This window comes from Balaenoptera physalus (genome assembly GCF_965194825.1).
Source record: "Balaenoptera physalus genome assembly, chromosome: 3".
Taxonomy (NCBI): Eukaryota; Metazoa; Chordata; class Mammalia; order Artiodactyla; family Balaenopteridae; genus Balaenoptera; species Balaenoptera physalus.
Window position 1 is genome coordinate 102,392,317 of NC_138890.1, and position 19,847 is coordinate 102,412,163.

The following is a 19,847-nucleotide window of genomic DNA, read 5'->3' on the forward strand; positions in this document are numbered from 1 at the left end:
GGGTGTTTCCATGTAGTATGCATCTGAGAAGAGTCAATACCATTGACTTTAAAATATTTTTTCATTATAAGTGCTATTAGTAATTATTATTGAAATGAAACTGGAGTTACAAGCACTATAGAAAACAGGGACGGGCATTTCATAAACCTGTCCAGAAACTGGGCTCCCTTCTAAATATACCCACAAAATATTATTTAAAGTAGGTATGTCTGAGCTTATCTAGAACTGCTCACAAACTTCTTTTGTGTTTGGAGAATACAGATGCCTCCAAATTCAAAGGAAGTCTTTAAGACTGTTATCTGAATACATCAGTGAAAATTATATACTAACAATAAATATCTGGATATTACATATAGTTTAAAGAACTTGAATTTTTACACATCTATTGATAAAGGCAGGCATTTGTATAATTTTTTCCCGAGAATTCTATTGACTTGTCAAAATCCAGTCAGGCACTTTAGGATTTGCCAGGATAAGCCTGCACTCATCTCTTTCTTCCACTGACTAACATTGAATTTTGCCCAAAATGAGTAAGCAAATAGAAAAAGGACCTCATTTTTTAGTCTGAACACAGTAGTGTTGGGGGATGTAACTCAAGGATATGACTTCAGTACTGGATCTTGTTCCAAATGCAAGTTCATTAGGCCAGTCTGCAGAGGAGAGCAGGATAGAGTGCATCCTTCTGAGGGCACCTGTTAAAAGAGGGGTTCTCTAGTAAGGCCAGCTCCCACAGCTAAGTCACATGCACAGACTATAGCTTTCTGCTCTCTGGTCGAGGCAGCCATAGCATCCTTATTGTTGTAACTCCCAGATTGTGATACTGTCACAAAACTGTTGCTAGGCAACAAATGTGGTTACCAGGTCTCAGCGAATAGCTGAAGGGGAAAGCAAAGTGTTGCACCATTGTAGAGTAACCATAGCAATGACCTACTATTACAGACTAAAGAATTATCATTAACAATGTTAAAGTATCAGACAGAGGCCCCGAATCCAGAGACTTCCAGACAGTGTCTCTCTGCATAATTGAGTGATCTCGGAAGAGATTTAAACCGTTTAAAATCTGTTCACTCATTATTTCTACGGGAGAGTCTTTGTTATTATTATTTTTATTTTTTAAATTTAAAAAGTGTTCCGTTAAAAAACTATTAGTTAAATGATATAAGCTATCACAGGGAGTCAAAAACAGACTAATGTCCTCATCTGTTCTTATGTCTACATCAGTGTTATTTTTTGCCTGTCTTAAAACTGAAGAAAGACTTTATTTGAAAAATCTGTACATTAGTGTTAAATTGAAGCCACAGAAAGAAGCTGTAGTAAAATAAAATAACTCCGTAAATTGACAACTTAACCTGCATTTTGTGAGTTGAATTCCTGCTGACAAAATAGGAGGCCTAGATGCTCTTTCAGTAGTCACTGCTTTGAAACATTTTTTTTTTTTTTTAGCTTTTCTAAGACTGTCCCCTAAAACCTGTTTTCAAAAAAAAAAAAAAAAAATGTAGGCTGCTAGGACACTAAAATGCAACTTGTTTCTTTCTCTTGGGAAGCAAAGAAACGTGGGTGCTCTGCGGAGGGTGCAAAAGCCGGATTCCGAGCGCAGGGGAAACCAATCCCCGCGCGCGCCCAGCCTGGGGAAGTGGGTGGTTTCGAGGCGGGAGAGGGAGTGGCCCTTCCCGTCCAGCGCCTCGATTGGCCCGGAGGGGCTGAGGCCCCGGGGGCCGCCGGCCGCGCCTCGGGCGACCGCGGGGAAGTGCCGGCCGCGGCCGCGCGTCGGGGACGTGCTAGGGGCTCAGGCCGGAGGCGGCGGAGTTCCGGGATCGCCACCCCGAACGCCGCCGGCAGAGACGCGGAGTCGGTGGGCCGCAGCCTACCTCCGAGCCCTGGGGGCCACGTGAACCCTCAGGTACAGGTGTGGTCCCTAGGGGTCGCGCGCCCTCGGGGGTGGGGGCTGGACTCCGAGGGCGGGGCGGGGCGCGGCGCAGAGGGCGCGGGCTCGAGGACAGAGGACCGGCGGCCTGGGCCTCGGCAGAGCCCGGCGGTCCCGTCCCACCTGCGCCGGCAGCACGCGAGGCCACCTCGTAACTGAATCTGTGCATTTTGCAGGCACCGACCGTCACGAGCTAACTTCCTGGAAGAGCTTCCCGTCTATTTTCAAGTTCTTTACCGAAGCCTCTGAGGCAAAGACCAGTTCCCTGAAGCCGACTCTGACGCGGCGCTCCCACCGAATAAAGCACGAAGAGCTGTAAGAGGAGAGCGAGCGAGACGGGGGAGGGGAAGCCGAGGAAGCACACTCGAGCATATGCATCCACACGTCTCCCCACCGCCTGTTGTCGGCGAGCAGACTCCCAGCCCCTCATTAGATTGTTTTCTTCCTAGAGCACAGGGTCGTGATATATACATCTAAATAGCGTTTTGCATTATTTCTAGATGAGTGCAACTGTCAAAGCAATATGGGTTCACTGGTCGTGCTTCCTGCGGGCTGTGCTCGGGCTTCGCGCTGCCCGTCAGCGCGCAGATTAAGGCCGACAGCGCCCTGCCCGGCGCGGCCGGCGCGCCTCTAATTGCCCTGATGGAGCCCGCGCCGGTGCTGCGGGGCGAGGGGCGTCTGCGCGGTCCTACCGCCGGCAGCCACGTAGCCGCCGCTCCGCTCCTCTCCCCCGGCCCCCCTTCCCCCTGAATCATGTCCATTTCTTTTTCCCCCCGAACCGAACCGAAGGAAGCTTTTATTCTAGACTTAAAACTCCCATTTTAAGCAGGTTTTTCCCTAAGGGCGTCTATGTCTTTTTTTTTTTTTTTTAAGGAAGTCCCCCCCCTCCCAAGCCAAATTTAAATTCATAACGTGAATTCCGTCATGTACTGTGTAGTTTGGGGAGGGCAAATTGTTCTCTCCCTAACGATCTATTTTCATTTCGAGACCAGAAGAAAAACTGCATTTAAAAAATCTATAAAGTACCCAATCCACGTTATCGCTGAAAACCTTGCCAATTGAATACGAGATTTTACACAGGTCTCTAATTTCAGAAGAGATTGTTTAAGCCAAAACATAATGATGAGCAAATCTTTTAAGTACATGTGGGAAAGGTTTCATTTTCAAGGGAATTTCCAACTTTATCATTAGAATTTACTTTTTTAAATATATAATGTGTGTTGGGTAGCACTGTAATTTAGATAGCATACTCAAGTTTTGTTTAAATCTTAATGTGGAGGAAGTTTGTTGTTAATCCTAAGTAGTGTGGTCTATTCTGAGCTTTCATAGAGTTAGACCTTTTTAGGGAGAGTATTTCTTATCGTCGTAAGGAAAAGGAATCTGTGCGCTTGAACCTTTTCCTTCTGAAAGGCTTAGTGGGGCTAAAATGATTCTTTTAGTTTTCTACTTCAACAGAAAGGGAAAGACCTGGTGTGAAAGACTTTTCTCCTCTCAATCCAAAGGTATAATTTGTAGTAGTCCACCTCCTCTGTAAGGTTTTGCCTTACAGTTTCAACAATTAAGTATTTTAATCCAGCTAGGATCTGGCCAACTCTGTGAAATATGAGGTAAAATAAGTTAAGATTTTGCTGACTTTTAAATTCACATGTTAAATCTTAACATTATGAATTTTTTAATTACTTGTAGAATTTAATTACCTAGTGAAGATTCTGTTTCTAGTAAGTGAGGATCTGAATTTAGCATTTTTTTCATCCTTTTTTAAAGCATACGCAACAATATGCCTGCCTTATTTGAGGACACGATAAAATGTACCCAAAATAACTTAGAACTGTTTGACTCCTCAGAAAAATAACTTAAAATAACCACCTCATGGATAAAATGTTTTTATACTAGGAACCGATTTCAGCAAGTTTTAAAACTGATAGTATCTGTGTTTGGTACACAAGTGCATTAATTAGTTCTCATAATTTTAATGATGGTAAATTAAGGTGATATTTCTTTCAGTAATCTTATATGCATATCTTTCGATGTTATTTTAGCAGAAACAACATAGGAGGAAAAATCAAAATGTCATTTTATCCAATTCCTTGGGTGGCTTAAAACGTGTAACCCCAGCAATGTCAAGCATGTTGCTCTGCAATCTTTTCTGTTTTAGAAGTAATAGTGAACTGTGTAAAATAATGGCACCTTCCACGGAGAGGATTTGAGAATTGATGTGGATTGAATATATTTTTCCAAGTGTTATAAATTGTGTGCTGTTTTCAGTATATGAAAATGTTCACAAGAAACTAATTTTATTGCATTTTTTTAATCAGCACTTGTACAGTACTCAATTTGTGAAGCTTCTGCAGCTGAATTAGAGCAAATACGCTCAGGTTATAAACCAAATCACTCCTATTTCTTCTCTTCAGTTTTCTCACCCCTCTTTTTTAAAAAACCTTCACTTGTAACTAGAGTAAATCACTGCTTATTTGCCTTTAATACTTTAAAACTACTGGGTTGTTAGGCCTTGTTTAACTATCTATAGAGAGCTATCTGCAAACTTAAGTTGTGTAAATGTAATTTCTACTTGTGGATCTGCGCTGTTGCAACCCAGAGGGAGCTAGGCGACCCGTCCCAGACCTCCAACTGATTACTGATAAGATTCCTTGTAATGTACAATTTTTTAACCTGTTGATTATGGGCTTGTTGGTATAAATATAATATTATTTTCACCTCAGTTTTCCTGGAATAACAACAGTCAGTTTGGTAGTAGCCCGCCTGCTTGGACGAGACAAGGATTAACAATGTTTCTGCTCTGCTCTCCCACTTTGGTTTCTTTAAGACAAGTTTTCAGGAGAGTAGAGGTTTAAAGTTAGGAAGTGGGCTTTTTTTTTTTTTTTAATTATATAGTGAGTTCTTAGAGGAAGTGAAATGGGAAGCAAGGAGTTGTTGATCAATCTAAGGTTCAGAATAGAACTGTTAAAACTTAAAAGCCAGATACTGGCTTTGGAGCTTTCTAAAGGTACTTAAGCATACAGCCGTTAAAAGTTTTCATGGATATTTGAAGGCGGGGGGAGAAATATTCTTGTAATAATTGTTCTTTTCTCAAGTTTCTGCCTTGTGCTTCAACTTGGATTGCATTATTGTTTATACCAAAAGAAAAGGAAACTAAAACACAGGAGTTTCCTATATATTATATATTTCTGTTTAATATTTTAAAATAAAAACAATTTTCCCAATATCCAGTGACTTATTATTCTTGTTCAGAAGCTCATTTAATCACTCACAGAGGTCAATAAAAGCAGAAACTTAATAAGAATGATGGGACAGCATTTATCAATATTTTAAACCTTATAGTTACTTATTATTACTATTATTGTTGCTGTAAGGTAATATCTTAACTTCAGTTAAGTCCCTGTTTAGCTTGGAACTTTCACAAAGCTTTTTTTTAAAGATATTTGTTTTTAAGACCTAAAATATCTCCTTGGCTACAAGGAAATTTGAACCCGTTGTTAAACTATCATTTTATGAAATATACTTTACTATATACGGTAAACAAATGTGTTTTCCAAAAAGACTCTGTTGAGGTTAAATTGCTCCCAAATCCCTATATAGGTCCTTGATGTAGTACATCTAATCTGAAAATACCTTGTTTATATTTATTTCACAGCTTTTCCTTCTTTAAAACCCGTAACTTTTTTGAGAGAGTGTGGGTGACAAAATATGTGAACTGTATTATCAGTGCTAATAAATTAGATTTTTTCATTTTTCTCTGGATTATCCGGGGGTTGCAATCCAGACACATGTGTGTCTCCGGTTGTAATCATAGTTTGTAACTGTAGACTGACAGGTTCCTTTTGGTGTCTGTAATCCTGGTTCATTTAAGAAAGATTACTATTACAGAAAGGTTAAAGTTTTCTCAAAATTTTTCCCTATGCCTTTGTAGAGAAAAATGTCTTTAAATAAATGTGATATATTCTCATTTTTGAAATATGGGTGGCAAAAAAAAAGGATAATAGTAGTGGTTATTTTATGATTACTTATTAGGAGGTATAATAATATAAAATAAAAGACTCCAGGAGGTACTCCCTTTCAAAAATTGAATACTTTCCTTCCTTCCTTCCTTCCTTGTATAGTGTGACTGAGTGGGAGTCTCTTGAATTGTTCGTCTTCCTTTTATCTAATATTCTATTAATCTCCAAAAAGATCAGTTTGAGTCTGGGAAAGGGTTTTTAATCAACACTTCACAGAGCTTAAAGCTACCCTACCTAAAGCGTCAGCTTTGTTAGGCGGTTTTAGATTTAAAGCATTGCAACTGTCATGCACTGTACTAAGAGTAAAGAATGTACACCAAGTGGAAGATGTTGAAAAGAGGGAAATAGCACAAAGTCGATTAACAGAGATTCGAGAATAGAAGTAGCCATCAAAGCATTCCAGCGTTTATCTCGAAATCTATGTAGGATAAAAAAAAAAAGGCAACAATGATAGTTTTAAACCTCACACTTAGGAGAGATGAATGTTGATTTAATTGATTCATTTGGATCGATGTTTTTAAAGTTTCACACCACTGATCTTTCATGTAGTGATGTCTTTAGCAGTCAGTGGTCTGACATGAGCCTTCTCAGATTTCATCAGTGGGACTCTCCATGACATCTGAAATTATGCAACAGCCTTCGCAATGGTAACTTTGGAATTGGGAGACCTTGATGCCAAAGAGCATGGTTACATTGAAGAACTCTTGTTAATTCTTAGCACAAAGGTTTTAGAGGAGTGGTAATTATAAATGAACCTTAAAGGTTAAAGTAACCAAATATTACGGAGTGGGCTTTAATTGCTAGATAGGAGAGAATCGTACTGAAAGTTTGACCATTAAGTGGATATCATGCAGTGACCAGTCTTTTCCCCTTGAATGGAAAAAAGCTTGAAAATGGAAATTTGACTTAATCCATGAGGCCTTCCAGGCAACTTTTCCCAGTCCTTTGCCTTGAGATTTGTGAAAAACCTTTCACTATATTCTTTGTATTGTTGGAGTTGAGTTCTATTTGAAACATGTTTCTAGAAAAGAAATCTAGAGAGGCCCTGCATCTTTCTTTCCAGATCATTCCACTTTTTCTTCCTTGGCTAATACATTGGGTAATATGGGAGACTGTCATAGGTAAAATAATGTTGAACTGTACTCTGTAGCCAGCCTGCAGTACCAATACAAAGAATCTGAAATGAAAAGACAACCAACACCCCAAGAATGATATGTCTCTTTTTAAAGTTTACAATTTGAATAATGAACTTGGATAGAAACTTGGCAGGAAAACAAACCATGGCACCATCACATCACCAACCATTTTCACTTTTCTGTCCAATTTCAGAGTGCATGTGTTTGTGAGTATTTCACTAGATCAGTGACAGCTCTTTATTTGCATAATTATATGCTCTGGTCTGAAGAGAAAACTAACCCCCAAATTTCATGGGTCACCAAACTGCAACAATCAATGTTTTATCACATATGCTAAGCAAAATCTAAGAAGCTATATGAAGTTTCTTGGGGAGTTTTTACTCCTCAGAAAATTAAAGCGTTTTCCTCTCCTGAATAGATTCAAAATCTTTCCAAGTTCTTTGTAACTGAATTCTGTTTGAAGGCAAAACTAGAGATTAACATGTAGATCTGGATCTTAGGCTCACTAGCATTACTTCAAAGTGGCTTAAGAAGAGCAGCATTTTTGGAACACTAAACTTTTAAATTCTAAGTACTGTCCTTCATGCTATCAGGAAAAAAATTATTGGCCAAATTATGATTAGCCAAAATGAAGCCCAAATTAACTACAATTGAATATGAAGTTCATTTCCTTCTATGAAATACTCAGGGTTTTTTTTTAAAGACCTAATAGGAAAAATATGTATATATGCATAGATGTCTGTGTGTATGTGTACACACATGCATACACATATCCATCCATGGGGTACATATGACCATTCCACCAGGATAGACAACATATACAGTATGAGTATGTCTTTTCAGTGCTGGTAACATAGTAGATACTCCATATATGTTGGTCACCAGGATTGTTTGTAAAATTATTTTCTTTTAAATAAATTTTTCATGTTCAAATTCTGCAGGGCTTTGTAATAAATATTTTTGAATGCCTCAAGTTCATTTGCATCTGTAAATTATCTGTATGTAATGTGTATCAGTGTTTAAGGTTGGCTTTATTTCATTAAAGAAAACTTGATTCAAACTGTTGGTGTTTTTAGTTTATAGGCAATCTGCCAGACTTGAAATAAACTAGAACATAGAGACACATGCAGAGAGTGACTGTTCGTTATGGAGTTATTAAAAATCGTGGAAAATATGCTTTTACCTAGCCTCTTAAGGAATATACTAAGTGCATGATTTAATTCTACTGCAAAAGGACTTAGGTCTGTATTTTCATTTAAAAGCATATAGTACAATGCGTTTTATTTAAAGCTATCTGTTAGTAATAATATATTAACAATTTCTTTGTCAGGTAATTTACTGTCATAAGAAAAACATTAGAGAAAAGGAAACTGAGCTAAAAAATTTAAGAATTGCATGGTTTTGAAGTATTTTATTCTCTATCTTGGAGAGGGATGAGAGGTCTTTAGGTCAAGCATCAGAAATTTTCTAAAATGTTCCTATTATTTCAAGCAAAAGAGAAACCAGTCTCTCCCAAGTTCTTAACTAAAGTTGAATTACAAGTGGAAGACACTTTCTTTCTCTTTTAGTGCAAAAACTTAAACACCTGCTTATCAGGAACACTGTCCACAATCATCACATCTGACCTTGTTACTGTCCTTCCAAAATGTTCACCTAGTTATACTGCCTCTGCACCACCCATCATCTACCTCCCCAGTAATTGCTGCTTGCTGTCTTGGATTCCTCTGGGTGAAAATTCCTCAAAACTGAATCTGTAAAAACAAATAAATAAATACAAGTTTAGCTTTTTTGTCAAACATAATGAGTTAGTAAGCAAATGAGTTAATGTTGCTGTCTGACTAAGCATTAAAGAGTGAAAAATAAAGAGTAGAACCCTTCTAGATTACAATTTAAAGATTTATAAGTTGGGGACCTATGTGCCTCTGAGATCAATTTGCATTTTATTTTTAATGTATAAACTCTTAAAAGGAAAATAATAGACAGTACGTATACCTAATTACTTTTTTTTTCTCTATTTGACCTCTGTGGGGACCTTGCTATGAGTTTCAGATAGAGTTCTCGGTTTTCTCTTCTGCTTGGGACACTGAAAAGTCTGTTATTTCCTATAGAATTCCACACATGAGGTGATTGACCCTATAGCTGAAAGGGCTTTCTCTTTTTATCATTTTCATTTCTTTTTGCTCAAGTACCACCTAATCCCATTGTGCCTGAAAAAGTTATCTATGATCCAGTTCATCTTCATGTACCTCCAAATAATTTTCCAAAGCCTTGTTTTCTTCTTTGTCTTATTTTAACTGTAATTACATAAAATGGCTTTTTTCCAGTAAATGTTCCCACCTTCTCTGGGTACCTAGATAATCAGGATTTATCAACTGACGAAATGTTGATGGTTTGTTGTGGTGATTTTGGTTTGGGGGTTTTGTGGGGGGTTTTGTGTGGGTGGTTTTCTTTTGTTTGGTTTTGGTTTTGGTTTTTTGCTTTGCCTCAGTAAATTACTTAATATCATCCCCTGGAATAGCCAGCTCTAAAAATAACCCTAGTACAGAGTGTCAACAATTTGGCTTTCATACAGTTTCAAAGGAAAACCATTAAAAATGCATTGATCTCACAAATATTGATCTAGTGCTTGATATCAAATATCAAATGAGATGCTGTCAGTTGCTGCTGATCATTGTGTCAGCTGTTTGAATTCTTGTCCCTTTCCTTCTTCATTGTCACATGGATTCAAGTTGCTAAGGCTAAGATTTTTCATGGTTAACATAATTAAGATAAATTGTTTTCCTGTTTTTCACATTTCTGGTTTGACAAAACATAGTAATATTCTACCTGAAATTTTGTCACATAATTTCACGTATATATACATACACATAAACTTTTTGTAAAAAAAAAATGTATTTTACACATATGTAAAAACCTATATATGTTTTCTCTCTCCCTCTCCTCCCCACCTCTTTTAACAAAAGTGTGATTTACTTCCTAGGTAAGCTATGTTTCTATTTAGTTCATTATCCTAATTTTGAAATACTTTCTATTTGCATCTTGCTTTCTTTCTGGGCACCTGTCTTTTAAGAAATCAAATCTGTTTTAAGAGAATGCAGTTGTTAGAGTACCATTTTGGAACTTAAAATGAAATCAGCCATTTCAAATTCGCACACACACACACACACACAACAATAGATAAATTGCTCCTTTTATTCTTGCTAACAACAAAAAAAATAACTGCAATATTTGGCCAGCATGAAGTTTAGAGAATTATTTAAATGAAATTGGATCTATATATTTTTAATACTTTCTCGATAAACTCATCATCTAACAGGCTAAGTCATGCTGTGCTTTTATATGGTATCAAACCTGGAAATAGCTAAGTGCCTTTGGATATGTTTAAAGTCTCAAATCACCTTTTTTCTTTCCGCCTTCCTCTTTACTTGGTCCGTCAAGAATTGATAATTACATTACTTTGAAATATTGGAACACTTTAAGGAGGAAACCATCCTATAATGACCAGTTACCGCTGCTGTCTGACTCAGCAGTGCAGGCTGAGAAATAGGGGAGAACCCTCGTAGAGTGCTGTTTAAATTGTATATCCATATGCGTATTTTCCACATTCATGGGAAGAAAAACAAATCCCAGCCACAGGAGTTCTCGGTTTCTCTTCCCCCTTTTACACCTGAGCTCGGTTTGGGTGCAGCGAAATGAAGCGAAATGAAGCCGCGTTCTTCCCAGCACCATGGACAGCACCCAGCGCGCCCCCTTCCCTCTCCCCTCCGCCAGAACCCCGAAGTTCCGGCGCTCGCCTGATTCTTCTCTCCGACCACCCCCTCACCATAGGAAACTGGCGCTCGAAATCTTAGGATCTGAGCCCAAAGCGACAATGGGTTTAAAAAGTATACAGTTTGTGGGTGGAGAGTCTTGTTTGCTCCGTGCCCAGTGTTAACTAGAGTGCCACAGATTTGACACACCGTTTGCCTGCTCCCCGAATTTGCATCTACTTTCTAATGAAAGCAGCGCCACTCTCAGTCATTTCTGTGGCAGAAGTCTTATCCACAACTTTTCTTTGGCCAACTTCTCACAAGCACCCCTTAGCTGGCCAGAGCTGTACCGGCACCGGTTTAAGAGCTCTGTACTGTGAGCCCATTCTCCCTGGGCTGGTGATCTCAGTCGCGAGAGACCTGTGGACCGAGAGCTGTACGTCCAGACCCACTGGGCCCTCGGTCCCACGGCTCTGTCCGTGGCTGGAGCCGTCTCACCCGGGTGCGCCCAGGTACTGGTTAATTACCGCCCGGTAGCAGGTGTCTGTGCAGCGGGCGCCCGGCCGGCGGCGCGCTAAAGAGCTTGGCAGAAACTTATCTGACAGCACTAAAAGGGGGCGCGTCTGGCTCAGTACCCACCACCACCGCTTTTCCTACTTTCAGACCTCGACTCCAAGCTCCAGATTTCGGCATGTCTCCCTCTTTGGCTCTCCTTTTTACTGTCGGGTTAAGCAAAATACAATAAAGGAAGATCACTTTCATGTGGTGTCTTTTTCATTGCATGATCTCCCTAGCAACCTTTAAGTCACCACTCTTAAGACAAGACTAGTTTTTAAAGATTTCAAATTGCACCTTCCTTTGTTGAAACTTGCCTCACTTGTTGGACTTTAAGTGAAATCTCTTCCCTCCTTCTGGAACCCTGTTCTAATCATCTACTCTCTTGAACCGACTTTGAGGACCAAAGTATTACGTTTAGAGCAGGCAAGACGGCCAAAAACAAATTTCTATTAAAATATCGATTGTACAAAAATCGTTTCAAATCAACTTAATCCGAACTTTACGAGAAAGGGCCAGGAAAGTGAAAAAGGGAGAGAATTCTGGTATCTTACGGTAAGAAGTTTCTTTCCTCTAAAATAGCCTCGACAAACCGATTACAAAATTGCTTTTGTATAGTAACATGGATTACAATACCTTTCAGGATAAAATGATTCTTTAGCATAGTATTACAATGACAAATTTCTGTGAATTCCTCAGCTTAGTGGCAATTCAGCTTCAAAACACTCTGTTTTTCTATCCCATAAGAATACAAATATTTTATTAAATATTTCATAGGTTAACAATTCAGTCTGTTTTCTCACACAGCGCTGCTTACACAAAATTTTTGCCCCTTTTTTAGTGTGCAAAGTCACTGCTGAGTTATCCCCAAAGATAATTTTTTCTCATAGTTCAGTCACTCTTGTGGTCTCAAGAGTCGCTTTGCCCAAATTCTAAGACAAGTCCGTGCTACAAGAGAAACTCGGCCACACCGGGAGCTATTTTAACTGGCCGCACGACCCTCCTATGAAAACTAGGGAAATGTATTGTGGCAGCTGAAGTGTGCAGGGTAACAAAGGGGACCTGTTGAATAATAGTGTCTTGGAGACTCGCATATTCTAGACTGGGGATCCACCTCCCAGTTGTGAAACTACAACAGAAATATCTCCATAATGTTTGAATGTCTTTGGTTGGTGTATTTTTATGGAATTTATTCTACGAACTGGGTTTCCATCTTTGGATAAATGAATATTTCATTCTTACCTTCCAGAGGTTCAGGAACAAGAAAGAGAATCAGGTGTGAAGAAGGACGTGGAGCTTTCCTCTGTTGGTGTGGGGAACTTGTGGAGATTTGGGTGGAATAGAGAGCAGTTATTGAACTCCTGGGTGCCTAGCATTTGTTCCTTCCATCTGGGTCTTTGGGAATCTCCTTCCTTCACTGGAGATTTCCCTTACGACCCGCGGACAGGGTGGCTGAGATCTCTATTTAATTAATCAGGAATTTCTTTTTTTTTTTTTTAAGTGTATTCTTGACACAGTTTCAGAATGATTTTTCTGGGTTATTCTAAGTTAATCAGAAACTCCCAGACCTGGGTGGATATTTCAGGACCACTTTGCCAGAAAAAAATGTGGCGAAAAGAAGTGCAAGAAAACTTGATTTTCTTGTTTTAAAAAGACAAATCAATCAAAACACTGAGTGATACTGATTAGGTCCCCCCTGAAAAGGAGGTTCTCCAGAGATGTTTGCTCACCACCTGCATGTGTTCGATGAAACTTTAAACCATTTTACAGCATACATGGCCATTCCCCCTGCAACACACACCTTATCCCAGCTTTTTCTTTAATTCCAACCCCACTCTTCTAGAGGGTTGTTTCTGTCCTATCCACTTTTTTCCTACCTCAAAGTCTTTTAAAATAAGTTTCCTGTCTCTTGCCCATTTGTCAATGTCAAATATACACTGCCTATTTAGTTAAAGAAAAGTGTGTATTTCATATGTTATAAAAGAACAGCCTTCTTTATTTGGTTTCTTGGAAATCAATAATCTCTTAAACACTTTCCAAGACCCCTTGGGGAAGGGAGAAATGTAAACAATAACTATCAAACTTCAACATGACAATATTGGTTAAAATCTGCAGGATGATCATGCAAGTTCGGGTAGGTAATAGGGAATGTCTTCCTATCCTGAGATAGGAAGGGACCCAAGATATCTGATGCCAGGCTCCATCCTCTGCAACTTGCCCAGGGAGCTAGCCATCTTGGAGAATCGGGAGTTAATTCTAACCTAGCTTACAAGACATCTTAATAGCCAGACTGGTCTACAAATGACTGAGCTGGGAGATGGCTGTATGACCACAGGGAGGTTGCAAAATACATTTATCCCCATTAAAAGAAACATCATGATTTCAGTCTTTCCTGACATAATTAAAGGCTTGGGTAACACTCTCTTATTTTGTCTCATGCTGTGAAAAATATCACCTACGCCTCTGGTGAATAAAACTTTAAAGAAACTTTAAAATAAATCCAGCAGTTTAATTTCTGCTTTTTAAAGTTAGTCTGTATGTGAAGAAATAGAAAAAGCATTAGAGCAACTGAGTCACACATTAGCTATCTAGCAGTTTAACATTAGAGAAGAGAATACACCTAGTTTTCAAATTACCCAACTTTTAAAACTAGATGTGTTCCCGGAAAATAATACCTGATTGGATTAAATTTGCAGGAGATTATAAACTAAGCTCTCAAGAAGGTAATAAAATATATGAAATCTCTTGAGTAAACGGTTGGGAGAGATTTATAAGTGTTTGAGGATCTGGTGATCCATTGGAAGCAGAGCTTACTCAAATTTGAATTTTCATGACCAACTTTCAACCCTGAGAAAACGAGAGCCATTTGCCTAACTTAATCTGGAACATATGTTTGCACCAGTAGCAGGTTTTTTGGTTTGTGGCTGGGGCCGATCAAGTTGTAAATTTTCCGCTTTAGGTTTTCAGCGCCTGCTAGTTTCAGCCTAACACCTAAAGAGAGACCGCGGGGTCCTCCACCAAAGCAGCCAAGGTTTGACAAAAGGTTTCCAAACCACCCAGCTCTGAGTGTTATTGATTTTCCTAAAGATGGAACATTTCTATACAAATTAGTTCTCTAAATCCTAAAAGCAAGTAGCAAGTTAAACTCTCTTTTTGTTAAAATGTTTGTAAAATATCTACATGGAAGGTTTTTTTTTTCCATTTTCTTCCTCACCTGCAACCTTTTCTTTAAGGGACACACAATGGTTTGAGAGCGGTCGGTGCTGTGAAAGTGACACCTTCATTCGACAAAACAACATACAGGTCCTTTTGGCTCATCTTAATTTTTTTCCATCAGAAACTTAGAACTATTGATTTTGTCTCTTTGTGCTTCAACACAAAGAAGTTTTTTTTTTAAGTGTTTTGAATATCTGAGAAGAATCACCTAGTGATTAAAATAAATATACATTAGAATCCACAAATAACCCTTCACAAGCTTTATGGTAGCTTTTATTACTAATATTAAAACATATTTCTTTGTGGACATGAATTGTAGTTATTTGGGCTTTAAACAAATTATAATACTTTAAAATCAATGAATGGCATGCCATAATGATAAATGAAAGTAATAAGTTCCCTAAGATTAGCTTAACTCATCTTGAAATGGAAATAGGTAATAGTAGTGGGAGCGGGAGGTGAACTCTTGGTGGTAAACCTCAAGGACGGTAAATAACCATCTGAACCTGCTGATTTATCTTCTTCCTGAAAACCTCAATCAGATTACTGGAGGAAAAGTTACAGAAGTGCTTTTTGAAATGCATCAGAACGGATAATTGAGCCATAAATGTACCCTAAATTCAGGTGCAGAGAGTTTCACTCAATTTTATTATTATACGGATTAAGGTGGGCAGCTCCCACCTGGGTGCTACCTTAATCAAAAAGTGAACAAGGGTGACAAAAAGGGCAGTAATAACATTACCAGCACTGTGCAAATCAAATGCCCACAACTAGTTGAGAACAACGGTGCTAACTAAAAAGCCGCTTTAATTCTGAGATGGAAGGTCCTGAGACACCGAGCGCCATCTAGCAAGCAAAGTTAGAATCAAAGTCAAGCGCAGAGCACAGAGCGACTAGGGAATTGGGAGGTAAAGATGCACTCGGGGCGACGTAACCACTGGCCCAGTCTCACCTGAGCCCAGCGCTACCTGCAGGTTTCTGCTCTTCGGCCCACAAGCCAGCTCAAACAGACTTAACGACTGAGGTGAGACAGACCCTTTCTGCCTCAGGCTAAGGCTAAAGGGCAGCTCCTCACAGGGTTGCTTATTGTCTTTAATTAGAACAAGCGGCCTTTCCGTTCCCCCCATCCCCACCTCCAAAACCAGCGCAGCATCTAACTAATTCTGCACCTTCCTCTCCAGATGGGGACAAAGAGCGGTACCTGAAAGGCTCACCTTGGGCTGACATGACTCCCAGGGCTTCAGCACAGAGGAAAGCACATCGCTGGGAAATCCTAGCAGGATTTGAGAAGTCATTCTGAGTTTACAAGGCTGCCCAGACGTCTCCTGACAGGCAATTCGAGCCATCTCTGAGTGGCATAAGACACAGATTTCCTTAACAAGCCACGACTGGTCATGGAAACTGAATGCAGCCTTCAAAATATAAATAACATAACTTTATTCTTCTCCAGGCAACCGGGTCTTTGATATTTCCTTTGGCTGAAGAAAAGTCAAAGGTAGCCAAGATGCTGCCAAATATCCCTGTTAGTTTGTAGCTTGAGGGGGAAAACAGCACTTTCCCCATCTTTTAGTTTTGAATGATGTTACCTAATTATATGAATATTCTGTGGAACTTGGCTAACAAAACACAGCTTCTGAGATTGTGATATGAAGAAAGTTAAGAACAATTTGCTGGTTTCTGTATAGGCAAGAATCCCGCATTTTTCTTTTAAACTAGTTGATCTGAATGCAAAAGACTAAGGGGTTCATCTCATGTCTGCTTTCTAAAGTACTTCTGTTGATTCTTTCTGGAATTTCATTTTAAGACTGGTGGTGGGGGAATCCGTGTTATGTGCATGTTAGCCTTAAACTACTCCTAATCTCCTGCTATTGAATATTGCCTTTATAATAACTCATCGATTCACATTGTTCTTAGAATACGGAGCCAGAGCTTGGGTTTTCTATTGTTCTGTCCCCTGCCCCAACCCCACACATACAAATTTTCCCAATTAAGTGTTTTGTAAAAATAAACCAACCAACCAAACAAAAAACCTTAGAAAAATGAACATTAAAATATTCCAGTTGAGTTTTAACTGCTACTCCAATCTCAGGTTTGCTTCTCAGTGAAAAAAGGTAAGACATAATAGATATGAAATAACAATTCTCTTTATTTTCTGCTCTGCTATTTACTGTGCAAAACAATCACATTGAGAATCAAAGAAGTGTTAGATAAGCATATGCTCAACATGCTCAGTAAAACATCTCCACAGGTTATAGTAGTTACAGGAAGAAAAATCCCACAAAGATCATAACGCACCCAACAAACCTAAGCCAATAAGGAGCTTAAGCTACAATTTACAAAACATCTAAAACATTTCTATGAAACCTCCTCGTCTCCTTATGCCTGAAAACATATGTCAAGATCTGAAGATAGAAACTGTAGATACAATTCACACTGCCTCTTCTTCCCCTCTTCCTCTCTGAAGTTCAGAGACATTCCCAGGCCAGTCTTGCCTTGGATCACAATAAAAATTTAACTTTTTTTGTTATTGGTGTCTGATTAAATAGCACATTTCTCCCATCAAGATCTTCTTAAACACGGAACCTTCTCCTAGACAGGGTACCCAGCTGTTTAATTTAACATTGATTTATTGCTTTTAAAAGTAAATTTACACACATGCCAGCAGCGCTCCGTTTTGTTTCCCCAGACTCTGAGATTTATTTTCTACTTAGCGCTTGTCTGACAAAACAATGTCCTTTAACTTTATTACACATCGATGAGGAAATCTGTCTTATTTTTGTTCAGATTTATTGCTGTGTTGCTTGTGGGGACTTTTGTGATCCAGAAAGGTTGAGGTCCGAAAATAAGTAGAAAATGAAACAGAGCTGATCACGAAATAATAGTCAAAACCTAGAATATGGCCCAGCATATTCCAACCTGCTGAGGGGTGAGGTGGGGTAGAGGATGAAGCTCCCTTCGTGAGCACAGTTACTCAAGAAGGAAAAAAATTACTTTAATGGGCAAATAGCATTTGAAAGTTAAGTAGCCAAACCTGGGTTCTGTAAGGTCTCCAAGTTCTTGGTTAAAATGTATTTGGAACTAGAGGGCAGGGAGGTGCATCGCATGAGCCCCACCCCATGGCTGCCTTACCTCCATGCAGGACTCCCAATTATCACATGTTTGTGATGACTGAGCCCAAGGGAATTAAGATGGACTTTGAAGCAGCTTTTACGGTACACTTCATCGACATTTGGGTTTTCTTTAGTTCTCATTAAAAGGGCCACTTTCTTCTTTTCATTGATATACTGTCTTTGTGTCCTTCATTTCACACTCTTTTAGAAAGTTCTCTCATCAGATCAAGTGCAAAAAGGAGGGATGACATAATAACCATCATAATCATGATAACAACAACAAACAACTGGTACTGTGGGTTTAAATCTTTTTTTAAAAGAAGGTTTTCTCCTCTATAAGGCATGGTCCTCCAACACTACTTTTTTTTTAAACCTGAGGTTGAGAATGGAGATAATAAACGTGTTTCTAAGGTTAAGTTATAAATCCAGGCAGGCTTTAAAAATCGGCGCGTGCGTGATGAGCTTTACTCGCCCAACCTGATTTCTCAGAGGCATCTGACACCTTAGAGGTGTTCAAAAAAGGACACACTCTTTTCTAGTAAGAAGTAAAGCTGTGATAGGTTTTGTTATCGGGGTGAGGGGAAACTTTCTTTCCCTAACAAACATATCATCTTTAACTAAACACCTCTGTCCAAGAGCTTGACTTATCCACTCTGGTCCGTGAGTCCACAAAAACATGTTAAAATGTTTTCAATAATTTTTACCAACTCAAGAAGATTTTTTAAAGTTTAATGGATCAGTCTTTCTCCTGAAATACACCAAGACACGTTGGCACACGCACTTCCTACCTTAAAAAGAAAGAAAGAAAAAGGAAAGGAAAGAAAAGAAGAGAAAAAAGAGAGATCTCTGTCTTTAAAGGGAGGGGAGGGGGAGTGACTTCGAAACCTTGAAAATTCTCCCGTGCGTAAGAGGAGCTTCTCCCCACCCGCCCCTCCCCATTTGCTCTTTGAAAAGGAGTCCTGTCACTCAGAAAGGAGCTACTTCTTCCACCTCCTCCCCATCCACCCCCAGGCCGGTCCCCCTCAGCCTCGCAGCCTGGCCCCGGCCCACCCCGAGGCCCTCCCCGCGCACACAGTTTCTTCCGAGTGCTTTTCAAGCAAGAGCTGGAGAGATGAGACGTGCGGCTTCTCCAGCGCGGAGCCAGACAAGTACTTCTCATCCGGGCGGCGCGCGGCCCGGCGCAGCCAGCGCGAGGCCCGCAGCGCTTTTTATGTCAAGAAGCCACCCGGCACCCCCGGGTCGGCCGCCGCTCCCAGCGGGGGCTCGCGACGCGGCGCCCGGGCCTGTCACATGCCCGCGCCCCACGCCCCACGGAGCCCTTTGTTCGGCCTCGGTGCCCACGCGCGGCCGCGGCGGCTGGGCGGTGCCGCGGGAGGGATGCTCCGGGCTGACCGCGGGGCTGGCCCGGCTCGGCCTCAGCTCGCCGGGACGGGCCCGAAACACCTTGAGCGGACGCCCCAAACGCTGGGCAAATCGAGATTCCCGGCACTTTGGGGGAAACGGACCTGGGCCACCCCCCGTGTTTCAAACCCAAGGCACAAAGGGGGGTGAGGGGCCCAGGGAGGGCGCACTCCTCATAGGAGTGTAACCACTGCGCTGACTTCCCTCCTCCTTTCCATTCCGCCTCACCAGTTTCTCGTCTTTTTTTCTCTTCTCTTACCCTCTGCCACGCTCAGAGGCTCAGTGGGTGGGAGTGTGTGTGTGTAAATGTATTTGTGTCTGTGTGTGTGCAGTTAGGTGGAAATTTCATAAGAATATGCTCGACACTTATAAACTTGCCAGGATGGGGGAGCATGCTCTCGAGTAAAGGCAGTGGAGGGAGAGTTTATGCGACTTATTGGGGAGGAAATAGGGGGTCAGATTTGGTCTAAGTGGAACATCTGCAAAACATTCAAGCAGCTTATTCAACAAAGAATCTAGCCATTTATTGTAGAAATAATAAAAAGCCACTAATGATTATGGTTCCCACCCCTTCCCCCAAAAGGCCAAATCCTAATGAAATAATTCAAAGGTAGGCCTCATTTCCTAATAGTGGAATTAAACAACAACAAAAAAGAGCCCAACTAAACTTTCCAGCTCTGCCTTCTTAAGGGCCTGGGAACCTTGCTGAGAAATTAGGTAAATAAAAGGCGAGTTGGAAT

The 19,847-nt window shown here is 40.2% G+C and overlaps 1 protein-coding gene and 1 long non-coding RNA gene across 7 annotated transcripts in view; one reads left to right on the plus strand and one right to left on the minus strand.

Annotated features, from left to right (window-relative positions):
* Positions 1-18,848, plus strand: part of ARB2A (ARB2 cotranscriptional regulator A) — a 432,252-nt gene extending 413,404 nt beyond the window's left edge. For 3 of the 4 annotated variants that reach the window (XM_082458182.1, XM_082458180.1, XM_082458190.1), the window contains one exon: positions 2,101-8,134. In XM_082458182.1, coding sequence (XP_082314308.1) covers positions 2,101-2,243 — 143 coding nt within the window. In that variant the 3' untranslated portion in view covers positions 2,244-8,134. Of the gene's footprint in view, positions 1-2,100; positions 8,135-15,777 lie in introns of those variants that run through there. The other variant, XM_082458183.1, reaches the window with a different exon arrangement.
* LOC309659036 overlaps positions 1-19,847 on the minus strand; it is a 54,839-nt gene that overhangs the window by 30,051 nt on the left and 4,941 nt on the right. For 2 of the 3 annotated variants that reach the window (XR_014262529.1, XR_014262531.1), the window contains exon 1: positions 8,702-15,888. This is a non-coding gene — a long non-coding RNA (uncharacterized lncRNA). Of the gene's footprint in view, positions 1-8,701; positions 15,889-19,847 lie in introns of those variants that run through there. The other variant, XR_014262530.1, reaches the window with a different exon arrangement.